This window comes from Macaca thibetana, chromosome 2, assembly GCF_024542745.1.
Source record: "Macaca thibetana thibetana isolate TM-01 chromosome 2, ASM2454274v1, whole genome shotgun sequence".
Taxonomy (NCBI): Eukaryota; Metazoa; Chordata; class Mammalia; order Primates; family Cercopithecidae; genus Macaca; species Macaca thibetana.
The window spans coordinates 28,211,824-28,231,436 of NC_065579.1; the positions used below are offsets into that span (position 1 = coordinate 28,211,824).

Consider the following 19,613-nt stretch of genomic DNA (forward strand, 5'->3'; position numbering starts at 1 on the left):
TAGAATCATCAGAGATGATTTCCGGTTTTATTTTGGTTTGCTTTAGACAACCTAATATTTCCCATATATAACAAATAAAAGCAGCAAATTAGTGAATCAGTAAGAGCAGTTCACTAAGAGCTATCTGGCAAAATCATTCTACCAAACAGCTTGAATATTTCCAAACCACGAGAGAGCATCAACACACTAAGCATGGCAAGGCAGAAACTGATGCTCATGATTCCAAATCTTAAAATACATTTTAAGAAAACAAAAGTTAAATTGTATTGACTATATTGTTTAATGAGAAGAGTATACAGTTTATAAGAACATCTGCTCTGCAAGAATCCTTTTTTTTTTTTTTTTTTGAGATGCAGTCTCGCTCTGTCACCCAGGTTGTAGCACAGTGGTGCAATCTCTGCTCACTGCAACCTCTGCCTCCCAGGTTGAGGCAATTCTCATGTCTCAGCCTCCCATGCCTCAGCACTCTGTCACCCAGGCTGAAGTGCAGTGGTGTGATCTCAGCTCACTGCAGCCTCCGCCTCCCAGGTTCAAGCAATTATCATGCCTCAGTAGCTGGGATTACAGGCATATGACACCACGCCCTACTAATTTTTGTATTTTTAGTAGAGACAGTGTTTTGCCACATTGGTCAGACTGGTTTCGAACTCCTGACCTCAGGTGATATGCCTGCCTCGGCCTTCCAAAGTGTTGGGATTACAGGCGTGAGCCACCACACCTGGCCTACAAGAATCCTGACCTAGTTCAATACTCTCGTGTTACAAATGTATAAACAGAGTTCACATAAATGCTTATGAAAGCATGTGAGGATGAGAACCATGCATACCGACTCCCAGCTCACAGGAATGTTAAAGTAGCCACATATGATAATATTTTAAACTAAGAAGTTAGGGAATAGTTAAGACTACTGAAAGACTTTTTTAGGTTGTGACATAAACGGATATGAAATATCAAATCTCTATCAACTTCTCTAGGTAATAACCTCTCAAATTCTGAATATGTACTTTTTAGAAGAAAATATCATGCATAAAGATGATAATATTTCACTTGAAACCAAATGATTAACTTCCACAAATTTTAACTATCAATGTATCAGAAAGTAGAATGAATATTTGAAACACACATTTTTTCTCATGAATCAAAAACCACATGCTGGTGGTTTGGTCTCCAGGTCTTCTATTCTTTCTCAAAAGTACTTTTAACAATGTGCACATGCAAAAAGATACAAGCACAGATTATAATTATACAAACAAGCCATTCGGAAGGCTAACAAGTGAAGGGCAACAGTAGAAAGCTTTCTGCTACTGGAAAAACATAAGTTATTTGGATTTAAATTTTCTAGCTAGCTTTTCTGTTTAGGAAGTAACTTTATTTTCCCCAGCTTTATTAAGGTATTGTTGAAAATAAAAATCGTATGTATTTACAATACATACTTATGATATATAATACGTTTTGATATATGTACACATTGTGAGGTGACTAAATCAAGGTAATTCAATACTGTATCACCTCACCTACTTATCTTTTTTTTTTTTGAGACAGAGTCTCACTCTGTTGCTCAGGCTGGAGTGCAGTGGCGCTATCTCGGCTCACTGCAACCTCCGTGGCACAGTCTCACTCTGTTCCTCAGGCTGGAGCGCAGTGGCGCTATCTCAGCTCACTGCAACCTCTGCCTCCCAAGTTCAAGCAATACTCATGCCACAGGCGTGCACGACCATGCCCAGCTACTTTTTGCTTTTTTTTTTTTGGTAGGGATGGGGTTTGGCCATGTTGGCCAGGCTGGTCTCAAGCGATCTGCCCACTTTGACCTACCAAAGTGTTGGGATCACAGGCATAAGCCATGAGCCATGCGCCTGGCACTTACTATTTTTTAATGGTGAGGACATTTAACAATTTAGCAATTTTCAGGTACACATTATTAAGTAGTTACTGGAAGAAACTTTAACATATGCATACATGTAGTACTTTAGCCCTGTAATTTCTCCCTCTGAGAAACTTCCACAAATAACACAGTTGGGCTGGGCACAGTGGCTTACACCTATAATCCCAGCACCTTGGGAGGCTGAGGTGGGAGGACTGCTGTAGCCCAGGAGTTTGAGACCAACTTAGGCACCAACAGTGAGACCTGTCTCTACAAAAAAATAAAAAATTAGCCAAGTGTGGGGTGCATGCCTACAGTCAGTTCCCAGCTACTTGGGAAGACCACTTGAGCCCACATCAAGGCTGCAGTGAGCTTTGATGCCACCACTGCACACCAGCCTGGGCAACAGAGCAGGCTGTTTAAAAAAAAAAAAAAGGAAAACACAAAGTTTTTCAAATCTTCAAATTTTCTAAATCAAATGCTATGCACTAGGTGTAACAGCTACCATCTCAAGATAATACTATATCATGACAATACAACAAAAATATCAACAGTGATAAAATGACTCAGCCAAAAGTAACAGTGGTGATGGTAACTGTAATAGCTATAATTTAATAAACCTTTTACTCTGTGCCAGGCATTGTGGTAAAAACTTTAATCTGGATACAGTCTTCTTTCTTAACCACAATGGTTTATTCTTGAGAATTACTTGGCCATGAATTGTTAGGTAAAATAGTATGTTAATAATAAGTTTGAAACAAGCCTTGTTTTTCTTCATTTTAACAGTAACTTTTATTCCTGTTAGATATTGTTTTAGAATAAAAACAACTAGTTTGCCATGCTAACCAATTTAGATGGGTGTTAAATACATAAGTAGAAACAGCACTTCACTTAGAGTTAATAACTGCAATAAATTTCTTTCTTTTTTTTTTTTTGAGATGGAGTCTCGCCCTGTCGCCCAGGCTGGAGTGCAATGGCGCGATCTCGGCTCACTGCAACCTCCGACCTCCTGGGTTCAAATGTTTCTCCTGCCTCAGTCTCCTGAGTAACTGGGGTTACAGGCACCCACTGCCACGCCCAGCTAATTTTTGTATTTTTAGTAGAGATGAAGTTTCACCATGTTGACCAGGCTGATCTCAAACTCCCGACCTCGTGATCTGCCAGCCTCACCCTCCCAAAGTGCTGGGATTACAGGCATGAGCCACCGCACCCGGTCAACAATGTTTTTAAAATTCCGACAAACACCGCACCTCAAAAAAACCCCACAATTATTCTGTGTATGGGAGAATCAATGTTAGTATCAATGTAAAATCAACTACTCAGAACACATAAAGCAGTGGTTCTCAAATTTAGCATGCCATCAGAATCATCTGGAAAACTTATTAAAACCTAAATTGTTGGTCCCACCCAAATGCTTTGATTCAACACGAGATTCTGCATTTTAACAAGTTCCTAGTTAATGCAGCTGCTTCTGGAAGTGGGAATGCTCTTTGAGGACCACTGTTCTAAGCTAATGTTCAAAAATCACAGAACCAGCAAGAGGAATGTTAATGTTTTCATGTACAGTTCCATTACCTAAACTTTAGAGTCTATAAGACATTTTTGATTAGTGCAAACAAAATTGTAACTGTGGTATGAAGCACTTTTCTCAGAAGAGAAAAAAAGGACTGTCTGCTTGTTATTTCACCGCATATTCTAACTACTGAGGATTAATTTGTTTATAAATATCACATAAATGTCTTCTTAAAAATAAATATTTCTTGAGAAGAGAAACTCACTAGGAATCTTTAAAGTTTTTTCAGGTATTCAAGGTGCTAAACGAAAGCTGGCTAGCCCTCATTCAACAAGTATTTACTGAAGAGCTCCTGAGCCTAGAGATGCAGTACCAAGCAAAGAAGGAAGACAACTCTCTGAGCCTACTGCTCCTTGTTAACTTCTCGGCTAACTTCAGACAAACAATAAAAACATAAATGTCATGCAAACTTTAAACCCCTACAAACAAGCTAGAACTCTCTAAATTGCTAAATCTGCTGCATGCAATTTCATCAAGAGTGCTATAGGGGTAAGATGCATGAAGTATGGTGAGGCAACAAGGATTCTTTTTTTTTTGGTTGAAACAGGGTTCTCACTCTGTCACCTAGGCTGGAGTGTGGGGGTGTAGTCTCGGCTCACTGTAACCTCCGCCTCTTGAGTTCAAGCAATCCTCCCACCTCAGCCTTCTGAGTAGCGGGGACTACAGGTGTGAGCCACCACGCCTGGCCAATTTTCGTATTTTTTGTAAAGATGGGGTTTCGCTATGTTGGCCAGGCTGGTCTCAAATTCCCGGACTCAAGTGATCTGCCCACCTCAGCTTCCCAAAGTGCTGGGATTACAGATGTGAGCCATCATGCCCAGTGCAACAGGAATTTTTAAATCAAGTTATTATATTTAGGAAGAACCACACAAATTACAGAAGAAATCTTGATATTCTTTCTTTGTGGATCCAGAATCCACAAAGAATGTAACATATGATATCCACCTTTGAACACAATCAAATAGAGATGAAAATTTTAAGTGAGTGCTTCAGAACAATAACTCAAGTCAGGAGATATAAACAGTAAAGTGAAAATTAAACAGCTGAGGCCAGGCATGGTAGTTCACGCCTATAATTCCAGCACTTTGGGAGGCCGAGGCAGGTGAATCACTTGAGGTTAGGAGTCTGAGACCCGTTTGGCCAAGATGGCAAAACCCTGTCTCTACTAAAAATACAAAAGTTCGTTGGGAGTGGTGGTGTGGGCCTGTAATCCCAGCTACTCAGGAGGCTGAGGCAGGAGAATCGCTTGAATCTGGGAAGTGGATGTTGCAGTCAGCCTAGATCATACCACTGCACTCCAACCTGGGCCACGTAGTGAAACTCTGTCTCAAAAAGAAAAAAAAAAAACCCAACAGTTGAAATGCAAAAGAGTTGGTTGGCTTCATTTTTCAGGTAACTTCTACTACCTGTCAGTCAAAACAAAAATACGTATTACCTGCAAGTTATAGACCTTTTGAGTTGATCATGAAATAGCTCAAACCTTAAAATTCTTAAATGTTTTACATCTACTCTAGCTCCTAAAGGTGAAAAGCTATGAGTACAGAGCATAAAAGAACAGTGTCCACAGCTATAATCATAATGGTACTGTCATACCTCCTGAATAGTATTCACATGGGGTCAGCACAGTGAAAAAGTATCCAATAAAGATTAACAGAAAGGCCACGGGCAGTGGCTCATGCCTGTAATCTCAGCACTTGGAGAGCCCAAGGCGGGCGGATCACTTGAGGCCAGGAGTTCAAGACCAACCTGGCCGACATGGTGAAACCCCATCTCTACTAAAAATACAAAAATTAGCCAGGAGTGGTGGCTTGCGCCTATAGTCCCAGGTACTTGGCGGGCTGAGGCATGAGAATCGCTCAATCCTGGGAAGCGGAGGTCGCAGTGAGCCAGGGCGGCGCCACTGCACTCTAGCCTGGGCGACAGAGACCCTGTCTCAAAAAAAAAAAAAAAGGATTAATAGAAATTTGGATGCAAATTCATTTTTGTTTTTAAATAGGAAGCTCTACAAATAGAAATGAAAATCTTTACGAAAAATTCATTAATGAAATCAAGACAATCTAACTGGTGTTACATGGAGATTATATGGAGATACACACGTATCAGAGATATGTTTATGATACACAGGATATGGGTTATATTTTTCTTTTAAACACCCTTCTTGAGCTATCATTAGGAAAAAATAAACTTAGAAGTGGATTACCCAAAACAAGATAAAAATTCTAACCTTAAGCTCTTGCAAAGCTCCCCAGGAATTAAGTTCTATACTACAGTACTTCAGATTTTTTATTATTTTAATAAAATAATAAAGAGAGGAGAAAAGAGTAGCATATAGTAACTCCCAAACGTATTTGGCCCAGGTATTTAACCCAGAATGCATATATACTTTGAGAAATGCTGCCATTAACAGTAAAGTAAGTGGGTGTACATGATCTAGCATTCTTTAACCTTTTCCTACTGGACTAACAGTTAGCTTTAGATTAAATTGCTTCTGGAGGAAGCGAAACCTTCTAGAGAAGCAGTATTTCATTATTAAAATGGATATAGTGTATTAACAACAACAACAAAATCACATGTGGATGTACCTTCAAGGAAAAAAAAGATCACAAAGGATGTCTAATATATTGTGTATTAACATTTTTTAAAACGTCAAGACTTCTGACTCAAAAGCTCCATGATGCTTTCTGATGTTCAGCAATTAGAAAAAACATAAAACATTCTAATATAACATTGTAACAAGATATACAAAGGCCAGGAGGCAGTAGAGTTCTGTAACTTATCTTACTAGAATGGGTCTAAGATTATGAATAACATTCTCAAGCATATTTGCTGAAGAACACTCACTAAATGCACAGTATGAAGTTTTGCTTCTGAAAGACAGATTCCAAGAAGTTGCCACATGCCAGCTGGTATCTACCTGTCTTATCTCCACAGTTTGACTTTAATTTTACAGGATGGGGTTAAAACATATATACAAATACCTCAGAAAAGAGCATTGCTTAATTATGTATCACTTGCAAAATATCGTGAATCTCAAACTGTGTCATTCTTCCCACATTTCATCTAATTGAAAAGCATCATTTCACAGATTAAAAGCATCATTTCACAGATTAAACAGCGGCCCAAAAGAGGCTCTCTTGTCCCACAGCTATATAATTATAGGTTTCTTTGATTAAAGTCAATTTTTTTTTGTTTTTTTTTTTTAAAGAGATGGGTTCTCATTGTGTTGCCCAGGCTAGACTTGAACTCCTAGGCTAAAATAATCCTGCCTCAGCCTCCAAATACCTGGGACTACAGGAATGCAGCACCACGCCCAGCTAAAATTCAATTTTCCCACTTCATGTCCTCTCTTGACAATACCGTACTGTTCGCTGTCTCCTTTTCACCCTGCATCTTACCTTCCCCTCATCTCTGTCGCACCATGACCACCTTGTCAGTGCCTATTTTTCCCTTCTCATTTCATCTTTTTCTTCAGGTTCCATTTTCCTGTCATGTCCCTTTCCATTAATCACTTTTTCTCTTCCCTCAGCTTAGGAGCATTCTTACATGTACATCTTAACAGGGAGCACCTATAATCACAGCTACCTGGGAGGTTGAGAATGGAGGCTTACTTGAGGCCAGGAGTTCAAGACCAACCTGGAAACACAGCGAGACTGAGACTCTTAAAAAAAAAAAAACAAACTTGCCTGGCATGGTGGCAAGCACCCTTAGGCCCAACTACTTAGTGGGAGGCTAAGGCAGGATGATCATTTGAGCTGAGAGTTCCAGGCTGCAGTCTGCAGTGAGTTATGATCCGGACACTGCACTCCAGCCTAGGCAAGATTCCATCTCTTAAATAACAACAAAAAAAGTACATCTAGCAGTATTTAATTATATTTAATTAATTTTACAAATAAGTATAATGATTTACAAATAGTTCAGTTATATAGATCAGAATTTACGGTTACTTTTTTTTACTATTCATTTTAAACCAATATAATTGAGCACAAACATGTACTGTATTAATTTGAAGAAGCTTCTACTTGTTAGCTAGAAATAGGTATCAGGTCAAGTCATATTACTTGAGACACTGATTCTACTCATGTTTTTATCTGTATTTTAGCGACAATATAACCACAAGGGATTAACCAAACAATCAAATGTAAAAACACATCATTTTCACAAAAATAAAGGCAAGTTTTAAAGCTTAAGGTAAGCTGAACAGCTCTTTTCTTCACTCTATGACTTAGCTATTCATAATCACACAATTGGAACATCAAAATACTTTGTCAACGTATGATTCGATTAAATGAAGCAGGGAAAAAAGAAAATCTCACCCCCAATGGTACTCTCTTGAAATTCATGAAATTGGCCTTTCACAAAACGAAGCACTAGGCTTGATTTGCCAACAGCAGACTCTCCCAGAAGTACTAGTTTGAACTGGCATATTTTATTTCCAGTATTTGGCCCGTTGGGTCTTGTTGCGCCTCGATTAGCCATGTCCAAATTTGAAATAAGTCCTTAATTTCAGATTCTTCAATGAACTTCCAGAATTCAAGGGGTCAATATTCTTCTTTCTGGAGGTAAAGAAACCTGTAAAGAAACAATTATGAATTAAATATACAAATCAGTAAAGCAAATTTACTATTAATCACTTTAAAATTTGCCTATAGCACGATTATCTTAAGCTCTACTAGACCTTCAATGTCACTATCTTTTAAAGGAAATTTAAAAGTATAGGATTTGAGCCCAAAATCATTTTTTCTTTTTTTTTTTTTTTAAAGGCTAACCTCAAAGCTTCAACTTTGTGCCAGGCAGTACTTTAAGTACTTAACTTCTCAACAATCCTATAAAATGAGATATTATTACAATCCTTATAAATGAGGAAACAAGCACAGAGATGTTAAGAAGCTTAATTGAGGTCACATAGTTACTGTCACAGAAGTGACACACAGCTGAGTTTCAAACCCAGGCAACCTGAGAGATGACTTGAGTTCAAGTTTTGTAGCCAGGCTACCTGGGTTAACATTGTTTTGAGAAAAATTATGTTATTAATATATGGGAAGCTTTTAGAACAGATCCTAGAGTTTAGTATTATTTGAAGTCTTCTGTTAAACGACGCATTTTTCATTTAATTAACGGTAATTTTGGACAACAAATATTTTCAGTATCCCAGGTTTGTGTGCCTAATGGCAGACAGACTTAAAACTGTTTCTTCATCTGCTCAAGTATACCATACACAGAAATGCTAACAGTTTTTCTCTATGTGGTGGGATTATTACTGACTTATTTACTTACACTAATTGTAACTTTTTTGTAGTTTTTAGACGAAAAATATGCATGACTTTTTTTTTTTATTAATTTTTTTGAGAAAGGGTTTTGCTCTCTCACCCAGGCTGGAGTGCAGTGGCATGGTCATAGCTCACTGTAACCTACACCTCCTGGGCTCAAGCAATCCTGCCACAACCTCCTGAGTAGCTGGGACTACAGGCGCTCAGAACCATGCCAGGCCACTTTTTTGGTAGAGACACTGTCCTGCTATGTTGCCCAGCATGATCTTGAATTCCCGGGCTCAAGCAATCCTCCTGCCTCAGCCTCGCAAAGGGCTGGGATTACAGGTGTGAGCCACCACACCCAGCCTGCAGGCCATTATTTTTTATTTAAACAACACATTAAAAAATCTAGCCTGAATGGCAACTTCTGTGCTAATTTTTAATCTCTAAGGAATTAGTGAATATTTGAAGAACCTTTTTCAATCCACTCACAAACCAATCTTAACAGTTTCCTTCTATCTTTAATCAAAATCCGAATATATGCTAATATATTAAACCTGATGATTCCCTCTCTAAAAACCCTGCTATATTTCACTTAGCTACCTCATGTAAGAAATATGTCTTTCACACTGGACACAGTGGCTTATACTGGTAAATTCCAACACTTGGCGGTTGAGGAAGAAGGACTGCTTGACACCAGCCTGGGCAAGAGTGAGACCCTGTCTCTATATTAAAAACAAAAGAAAGAAATACGCCTTTCCCATAAAATCAGTTTATAATATGCTCTTGATACTGAATTCCCTAACATGTCCACGAGATCTTAGTTCTTAAGGCAATAAAACTACCTCCCTGCCTTAACTAAACACCAGCTTTCTAGAGTCCTTATCTTTTACCATTACATTCTGAAATATGTACAGATTAATTGAGGTAATATCTGAGTTGCTTCTAAATAACGACGTATAAATAAAAATCCCCCTCCCCACAAACATACCAGACTTGGGGGTCTAATCCTGGCTATACCAATTTCCGCCTGGGCAAATTCTTTAATTTCCAAGTCTCTATTCCCATAATATCTAACTTGCATAGCTGCTGTGACAATTAAATGAAACAATACATGTAAACAATCTCTAATAAACATAGTAGGGATTGAAATTGTCAATAACGTGGTCCTTTGATAAGAAAATATCTAGAGAACATCATATGTACTGAAAATGCACCAATACATCTTCAGATATTACACAAGCAGTATCAATTAAAACATTTTCCATTTGTCTTTTTATCTACAAAAACACGAAATTACTTATCAAGGACAACATGCTCCAAATTTCTACGGTACTTTCAAAATTTCAGGCAAAACATCAGATTCCCATAAAAAAAAAATCAAACAAGATTCTGATTTCACTTTGACTTTTAAGGTTTAAAGTTACTTAAACCTTGAGGTTTACTACTCCCCTTGAGGATCTCAAACAGGAAATAACTAGTTAATGGTAAATACACACTTAGCATAACACGAAGGTTAAAAATTACGTGTATTCATTTGTATTCACTGCTTACTGACACTTGTTTTGCAAAACAAGAATTTTGCATAATATACATTTGTAATCTTTTGAAAATAACTGTTATTCATTCTATAGTTAAAATCCTTCTAAGTGTTCTTTGATCAAAAAATTGGGCACTTATTTTGTGCCAGGCACTGTTTCATGTACTTTGCTTACACAAATGCTGAGTTATCATTTCCATTTTACTTTAGGAATAAAGTTTATGAGCAGTCTTGAGTATTCCCAGAGATGTGCAAGTGTTTTTTTCTTATTATGTAAAAGGCAACTGATTGAACGCTTTGATTCCACTTAAGCAAGACAAAAACCAAGTATGTGAACTATGACGTTCAGAACTTAAAAGTTTGAAAGTCTCAGAGGTAAACAGCTTCCAGGAAAGATAACATCAGAACAAGTTTCATGGTCTCTACCCATTGAAGGAATTCAGCGGTCCTGTTATCTCGAATTTATTTAACGCTGTAGTTGACTACCTTCCATACATAAGACAAGAGTCTCTAGACGGCCCATTTTGACGAGTCTCCCACCCACCGACACTACACGTCTTTGGAAGTTGCAGGTAGGCGGAGCTCCCCACATTCACACCTGCAGTAGGCCCGGGTTCCTGCTTGGAGAGCACCTGAGTAGCTTATAGCCAACTCCAGATCGCCTGGATAAGCACCACTCGCCAGGTCCCTTGGCCTTTCCAACCTCCTCCCCCGAACCTGGCTGGCTTTGACCGAGACCCCCAGGACTGCCAGCACAGGGACCAGGCGGAACCGCGGCCTCCAGTACACTTTCCACGGCGCCATCTTGAGAAGGGAAAGGGTGACACCCGTCGCTCCCTCAGTCAGTCCCCAAATCCCGGTCTCCAGAGCCCCTTGAGGATGAGTCACCAGGGCTGGCAGAACAAGACGCCGGGTTCGATAGTTCTCTGGTCCAGGCTACTGCTGCGCATGAGGGAGAAGGGGCGGGGGTCTTAGTACCCGCAGGGCCGCGGACAGGCTGGGGATCGCGGATAACCTGGGGTCCAGACCCCCACTGCGCAGGGGGAGAGGCGGTTCGGTTACCTGAGACCGCAGCAAGCCGGGCTGCGGGGCCGAAGCTTCCTGGCACCAAGGCCCAGGCGTGGCCCGTAGGATGAGTGTGTGTCTATGGCGGTGGTGGCGGCGGCGGCGGCGCCGTCTGCTCTTCGCGTCGCTCCCCTCACACTGGACTGTGCGGGGCTCTTGCCGTGGTGCCGCCCCTGTCGGGCTCCGTCTCCGCCTCTCGCCGCTCCGCCTTCCTCTTTCCTTTCCCCTCCTCCGCCGCCGCCGCCGGCGCTGGAGTTCCGACGAAGTCTTCCTCCTCCTCCTCCCTCTGCCTCCTCCCCTAAGGCCAGCCGCCGGCTCCTTCACGAACCAAAACACAAACACTCAAGTCCCACCGCCGGAGCCACTTCCGCTGTCCGGTGTCGGCCCCGCCGCCACGTCGCCGCACGCAGCGAACTACGCCCCTTCGTCACTTCCCGTCATCGCCAGTGCCCCCGCTCCATCCGCTTCCCCGCCCCTTCCCGAATCCCTCCCCGCCCAGGTCTGTTCGCGGGGCGGGGGCGAGGCAAGATGTCACGTGACCCTGCGAGTGTCTCTGACCGGAGCTGGCCGCCTTTCTCCCCTTCCCCCACCCCAGGTACGCGCGGCCACGCCCTCTCCAGCGCCATTGTTATTTGGGCTGGGGGGTCTCTGGGCTCCCGGCGGCGGGGTTCGGGGGAAATTCTTTTACTATGCTTTGGGGGAAGACCAAAATATCTTATTTTTTTGTTTGTTTTTTGTGCCCAGCCCTTGTGGGAGCGGCAAGGTTCCCTCACCCCAATCCTGGCACCTCGTCGAAGGGGCTTTATTAGAGGGAACTTGTCTAGCACTAGAGAACCTCCCCCCAAAAAATGTCCCTGGGGTTGGGTGGGTCGGTAAAGGCTGGTAAAACGCATTTACCCCAAGTAGGAAGAGAGGACCCTTCCTATCCTAAAAGCCGCCTTTAGGCGCCTGACAAAAGTCGCTTCTATTAAGAGTTTACGTGGTTTTGGTAGGGGGCGGGGAGGGCCAAATCCTAAAATAGCATCTACCTTTTATTCAGAATCTCCCTTCGCTCTTTGCTGTACTAAATGCTTTACAGGAATTATCCAATTGAATTCTTACGCTAGGAGTCTTTCATTCTGAAACTAACTTGTTAATCGTTTGTTCCCTACATTCGAATTTTAGTTCCCCTTGGTTGTCCTCACCGCTGTAAATCTGTGTCCAGCCCAGTGCCTGGCAGCCAAGTTTTCAGTTCTAGTTGTAGATGTTTTACAGGTAAATAATTTGAGACACAAGAGATTGAGTAACTTGTCCGAGATCACTGCTGTGTGGTGCCTAAGCTGGATTCTGACCTGCGGGTTGGCTCCAGAACATGAGTTGTTGAACACAATTCTGGTGAAAGACTACCCGAGACGTCGTTACCCTCCTCGGGGGACCTACTGAAGATGTGAATCCCATACCATAGTCAGTCTCTAGAAAGGCTTCTGCCACCAACCCCTCCCCAGCCTCCGCCAGAAACATTGTTTTGGTAATTTGGTAGAAGAATATTAAATTGATTTTCCTTCAGAATAAAGGCAACTTTTCAGTTTGCAGTTTACAATGTATAGCTCTGTTGTGATGGCGAGAATATTGTCCTTGAAGCATACCGGGTTAAGGTATCCTGTGGGCGTGCAGTCGGCAGCATTGTGTAATGAAGATGATTTGAACTTCGAACAGCCAGTCTTTCAGATCAACTACCCAGTTGCCAGAAGAACGTAATGTGTCATATATAAATGGTACCTGTGGCATTTTATTCTCAAGGAGTTGTTCCAATATTAACTATTAATCATGGTGATAGCTCTGGAACAATCCCAGGAGGAATCAGGAAATAGGATATGTGACATCAGTTTTGTCATGTCAACAGCATGCCCAAAACCAAACCTATTCCACTCCAAACCTGCTTCTGCTTAGAGAATGGCATTAACATCCTCCCAGTCACCCAGACTTGGAACTGCAGAATCATCTTCAACTCTTTCTTCTCACAAACCATTGTCCATTCTATCAACAAATTATCTAATCCCCAAATTTGAGGTCTAATCTCAACACCTGGTCCATGGTAGTGTTTATATAAACTGAAATTAATGCATACTGCTGCTCTTTCTGTCCATTCTTTACACTAGCCACTCTACTAGAAAAATGTTCAATGCTATCTCATTACTTGCCAGTCTAAAGTTTTTAACTCTAGTCCCAACCCACGTTTCTTTCATTCTATTTCTATAGAATCCCTCTCCCCAAACTCTTTATTTGTCCCCTGACCACACGTATCTGTGTTCCCTGAATATTGCCTGTGTGTTGCCATCTTGGTGTCTGATCACTTTTTTTTTTTCTCCACCTGAAACACTACTATTGCCCATAACTGCTGGCTCCATCTCAGCCAGGACACCAGTTCCTCTAGACAGCATCTGCAGATACTTCTACTGGATTTAATTATTATTTTTTCTGTAATTTCACAATACTTTGCCTTGCTCTCTATAATATCTGTCTTAAAATCTGCCTTATTTTAATAGTTAATGAGCACCTGGACTTTACTCCTTAGCCTTTCCTTCAATTATAAGGTTTTTAAGGGCTGTGACGATCAGTTATTCATCATTTCAGTTCTTCACAAAAGACCTTTGACTGCTATAATAGGAACCCCCAAAGTATTGGTGAACTTAATTACATTTAGAATTGTGAACATTGGACTAACAAGACCTCACAACGAAACATCTGATGCTGAAGTTTACAAATTGCAAAAAACTCCCTGTTTCATCGTTCCAGTATGTTGCTTCCTCACTCATTCCTGTTTACTGATTTTGTCTTCACCTCCTTCATGAATACATTTCACAATATTTTACAGTTTAGTCATAATGTTTGCCTGGAAGAGTGCTGCCCTGGTGGCTGGCATTTCTAAAGATCCAGTAGTAATTTTAGAGGAATTAAAATGCTACAGTAAAGCTCTGTTGTTGTATTGCCACTTGCAATATGCTTGTGTTTTCTTTTTCATAGCCCCAGATAACTGAGGAGGACTGATAATTGTGTATATTTTAGTGTCAAATGTGGAGTCCTACCAGTTGATAGAATTTGTTACGGAAGGTACAAAATGGAGAAATAATCATAAAGACTTAAACACTGTCTTTGGTGCTTATACTGCCCTCAAATCTATAAATACTCAATAACAAATTCCCAGTGGCAGGCGCCTCTCAACCATTCACAGGTCCCCATACCCTTTTCCTTCTCTTCCAGGAAATCTGTCCTCCTTTGTGTAGCTAAAGAATGAATCTTTGGCCGGGCGCGGTGGCTCACGCCTGTAATCCCAGCACTTTGGAAGGCCGAGGCGGGCGGATCACAAGGTCAGGAGATCGAGACCATGGTGAAACCCCGTCTCTACTAAAAATAGAAAAAATTAGCCGGGCGCAGTGGCGGGCGCCTGTAGTCCCAGCTACTCTCGAGGCTGAAGCCGGAGAATGGCGAGAACCCGGGAGGCGGAGCTTGCAGTGAGCCGAGATTGCGCCACTGCACTCCAGCCTGGGCGACAGAGCGAGACTCCGTCTCAAAAAAAAAAAAAAAAGAATGAATCTTTGCATAGATGATAATGAAAGTTTACATTTACTTTTAATTGGAACTATCTGGAGACAATTCAAAATTTTTCCTGGAGACAAACCAACAGTAACTGAAACATTGGCATGGCAGCAAGTGAGTGAATAAAAGGCTGTGAAAACTTAAGCTAGTCATGTTTAAAAAGTTTGTGTCTTTGGAGGGCATCATTCAGGCTTCAGCTCAAATGTCATCTGCCTTAGGGACTTCTAAGCCCACTAATTCTAAAGTGCTTTCTTACATGTCGAAGCGGTTTGTTGTCTTCATAACAGCACCATTTGACATGATATTATGCAGTCTTCATAACACTTAGCACCATTTGATACGATAGTTTGCATCGTTCCACTTGATGGTTATCTATCCTTACTAGACGATAAGCTCCATGAAATAGGGGTTGGGTTATACAGTCAGTCCATCTGCTGGTGACTGGTTCTTGGACACTCCCCTATTCCCCCACCATGAGGGTACCAAAATTTACAGATGCTCTAGTCTCATGTAAAATGGTGTAGTATTTGCATGTAGGCTATTCTGTATGCTTTAAATCATCTTCAGATTACATATAATAAGTAATACAATGTAAATGATATGTAAATAGTTGTATTGTTTTTTAATTTGTATTATTTTGTGTTTTTTTCATTTTTTAACTCAAATACTTTCTATGGAATACAGAGGGCTAACTGTATTCCCAACACTGACACAAAATAGGGAGGGACTCAATACCTATGTGTAGAATGACTGAATGAATTGAATGAGGCCTTACCTTGATTTACATACTGCAAAGTCATTTGAAGAATTTATTGGGATTTATTGAATGCAGTGGCCAATTTTGGGGTTCCTGTGTCTTTCTTCACAATCCAATCCAGCCTACATGCAAACAACCATGTTTAAGGGACCTGCAGTAGGTATTCATCTTGGCACCATCTACTCTTGTGTGGTTGTTTTCCAGCATGGAAAAATAGAGGTAATTGCCAATGATCAGGGAAATCCAATCACTCCAAGCTATGTCACCTTTACTGATACTGAACAATTGCTCAGTGATGCCACAAAGAATCAAGTTGCAATGAACCCCATGAACGCACTTTTTGATGCCAAATCTGATTGCTGATTGGACACAGACTTGATTATGCTGTTGTCCAGTCTGATATGAAGCATTGGCCCTTCATAGTAGTGAATAATGCTGGCAGGCCCAAGGTCCAAGTAGAATACAAGGGAGAGAGAAAAAAACGTCTGTCCAGAAAGGTGTCCTCTAGGGCACGGGTCCTCAATCCCCAGGCCACGGACTGGTACCAGGCTGTGGCCTGTTAGGAACTGGCTGCGCAGCAGAAGGTGAGTGGCAGCAAGTCAGTGAATCTTCATCTGTATTTACAGCGGCTCCCCATCATTCACATTATCACCTGAGCTCCTGTCAGGTGAGTGGCAGCATTAGATTCTCATAAGAGTGTCAACCCTATTGTGAATTGCACACGCAAGGGATCTAGCACTTCTTATGAGAATCTAATGCCTGATGATCTGTCACTGTCTTCCATCACCTCCAGATGGGAAAGACTAGTTGTGAGAAAACAAGTTCAGGGCTCCTACTGATGGTACATTATGATGAGTTATATAATTATTTCATTATATATTACAATGTAATAATAATATAAAGTGCACAATAAATGTAATGTGTTTGAATCATCCTAAAACTATCTTCCCCCCATCCTACCCCCTGCAACTTGGTCTGTGGAAAAATTGTCTTCCATGAAGCTGGTCCCTGGTGCCAAAAAGGTTGGGGACAGCTGCTCTGTTGTTCTGACAAAGATGAAGGAAATGGCAGAAGCCTACCTTGGGAAGAGTGTTACCAATGCTGTGGTCACAATATCAGCTTAGTTTAATGATTCTCAGCATCAGGCTACCAAAGATGCTGGAACTGTTACTTATCTCAATGTACTGAGAATTATCAATGAGCAAACTACTGCTTCTATTGCTTATGCGTTAGACAGAAGGTTGGAGCTCAAAGAAACGTGCTGATCTTTGACCTTGGAAGTGGTATTTTTGAATTTTTATTTATTTATTTTTTTGAGATGGATTCTCACTCTGTTACCCAGGCTGGAGTGGTGTGATCTTGGCTCACTGTAATCTCTGCCTCCTGGGTTCAAGTGATTCTCCTGCCTCAGCCTCCTGAGTAGCTGGGATTACAGGCACCCACCACCACACCTAATTTTTTTTGTATTTTTAGTAGAGATGTGGTTTCACCGTGTTGGCCAGGCTGGTCTCGAACTCCTGACTTCAGGTGATCTGCCCCCCTCAGCCTCCCAAAGTGCTGGGATTACAGGCGTGAGCCACCATTCCTGGCTTTTTTTTTTTTTTTGTAAGACAGAATCTCACTCTGTTGCCCAGGCTGGAGTGCAGTGGTGCAATCTTGGCTCACTGCAACCTCTGCCTCCAGGGTTCAAGCCATTCTTGTGCCTCAGCCTCCCAAGTAGCTGGGATTACAGGCATGCGCCACCATCCTCGGCTAATTTTTTTATTTTTAATAGAGACAGAGTTTTGCCATGTTGGCCAGGCTGGTCTCGAACTCTTGACCTCAGGTGATCCACCTGCCTCAGCCTCCCAAAGTACTGGGATTACAGGCGTGAGCCACTGCACTTGGCCTGGAAGTGGCACTTTAAATGTGTCAGTCCTCACTGTTGAAGATGGAATCTTTGAGGTGAAATCTACAGCAGGAGACACCAACTTAGGTGGAAAAGACTTTGACAACCAAGTGGTCCACCATTTTATTGCCGAGTTCAAGCACAAGCATACAAAAGATATCAGTGAGAATAAGAGAGCTATCTAACGTCTCCATACTGCTTGTGAACATGCTAAGTACACTCTCTCTTGAGCAACCAGGCTAGTATTGAGATCCATTTTCTCTATGAAGGAATCAACTTCTATACCTCTTACACATGCCCGATTTGAAGAACTGAATGCTGACCTTTTCTGTGACACCTGGACCCCGTAGTGAAAGCCCTTCAAGATGCCAAACTAGACAAGTCACAGATTCATGATATTTTCCTGGATGATGGTTCTACTCGTATCCCCAAGATTCAGAAGCTTCTCTAAGACTTTTTCAGTGGAAAATAACTGAATAAGAGCATCAGCCCTAAAGAAGCTGTTGCTTATGGTGCAGCTGTTCAAGCAGCCATTCTGTCTGGCAACAAATCTGAAAATGCTCAAGATTTGTTGCTCTTGTATGTCATTCTTCCTTTCCATGGTATTGAAACTGCTAGTGTAGTCATGACTGTTCTCATTAAGCATAATACCATTCCTTCCAAGCAGACAGACCTTCACTACCTACCCTGACAAGCATCCTGATGTGCTTATTCAGGTTTATGAAGGGTGAGCATGTCATGACCAAGGATACCAACCTGCTTGGCAAGTTTCAACTCATAGGCATACCTTTTGCACTCCAAGGTGTTCCTCACATTGAAGTCACATTTGATATTGGTGCCAATGGCACCTTCAATGTCTCTGCTGTGCACAAGAGTACAGGAAAAGAGAACAAGAGTACTGTCACTAATGACAAGGGCCATTTTAGCAAGAAAGATATTAAGCGTATGGTCCAGGAGGCTGAGCAGTACAAAGCTGAAGATGAGAAGCAGAGACAGGTGTCATCCAAGAATTCCCTTGAATCCTATGAATTCAACATGGAAGCAACTGTTGAAGATGAGAAACTTCAAGGCAAGATTCATGATGAAGACAAACAGAAGATTCTTGTCAGGCATAATGAAATTATTAACTGGATAGATAAGAATCAGGCTGTTGAGAAGGAAGAATTTGAACATCAGCAGAAAGGGCTGGAGAAAGTCTGCAATCCCATCATTACCAAGCTGTAGCAGAGTGCAGGAGGAATGCCTAGGGGATTCACTGTTGGTGGATCTTCTGCCTCTGGTGGTGCTTTCTCAGGGCCCACCACTGAGTAAGATAACCCAAGTATAGATGCAGCATCGTTCCACACACTTGAAACATTGAAGGACCCAAGTATGTAGCAAATTCTCTGGCAGTTTTTTTTTTTTTTTTTTTTTGATCAGTCAATGTAGTTTCATTTTTCCCAGTCAAAATTTGCCCAAAAAGGTGCATAATCTCATAAAAAAAAAAAAGAAGTATATAGAAAGTAAGCCTTTAAAGGAATTGGAGAGATCATTCCAAACTGGGGCAGGAAATTGAGTTGACTTCATGAGGAAGATGGTGTTTGAGAGACATAGAAAGATGGCTGAGTCAATAGGGGCAGTGGGCCTTAAACTCCTGTAGAGGAGATACAATCAAATCTATAACACGAAGTTGTTGGAGAGTGCCAGAATGTCATCCATGCCAGTTCAATATCAATTGTTCAGTTCTACAGTGGCTTATCAAAGCCTCTTTTAGATCAGACCCTGTGCATGCCTTTAGAAGGCTTGCTCTTCAAGAAGCATCTAGTTTAGTATACAGACATGGAAACCCACATAGATCATAGTAGGAAAAATACTATGTTACAAATAAGTTTGAGGTGCTATGGAAGCATGAAAGAAGGAGACCCATGGCTGGGTGTGGTGGTTCATGCCTGTAATCCCAGCACTCTGGGAGGCCGAGGCTGGCGTATCACAAGGTCAGGAGATCGAGACCGTCCTGGCTAACATGGTGAAACCCCGTCTCTACTAAAAACACAAAAAATTAGCTGGGCGTGGTGGCAGGTGCCTGTAGTCCCAGCTACTCAGGAGACTGAGGCAGGAGAATGGC

General features: G+C 41.5%; 3 protein-coding genes and 1 pseudogene across 3 annotated transcripts in view; 3 read left to right on the forward strand and 1 right to left on the reverse strand.

Annotated features, from left to right (window-relative positions):
* RAB5A (RAB5A, member RAS oncogene family) overlaps positions 1-11,428 on the reverse strand; it is a 36,837-nt gene extending 25,409 nt beyond the window's left edge. The window contains exons 1-2 of the mRNA XM_050777369.1: positions 11,286-11,428; positions 7,748-8,003 (exon numbers count right to left, since the gene is read on the reverse strand). Coding sequence (XP_050633326.1) covers positions 7,748-7,910 — 163 coding nt within the window. The 5' untranslated portion in view covers positions 7,911-8,003; positions 11,286-11,428. The remainder of the gene's footprint in view (positions 1-7,747; positions 8,004-11,285) is intronic.
* Positions 1-19,613, forward strand: part of LOC126946724 (non-histone chromosomal protein HMG-17-like) — a 1,084,902-nt gene that overhangs the window by 818,815 nt on the left and 246,474 nt on the right. The window lies entirely within an intron of this gene.
* Positions 11,804-19,613, forward strand: part of EFHB (EF-hand domain family member B) — a 74,412-nt gene continuing 66,602 nt past the window's right edge. The window contains exon 1 of the mRNA XM_050777303.1: positions 11,804-11,883. The gene's annotated coding sequence lies outside the window, so the exon portion shown is untranslated. The remainder of the gene's footprint in view (positions 11,884-19,613) is intronic.
* LOC126946696 (heat shock cognate 71 kDa protein-like) lies at positions 14,857-19,599 on the forward strand (annotated as a pseudogene).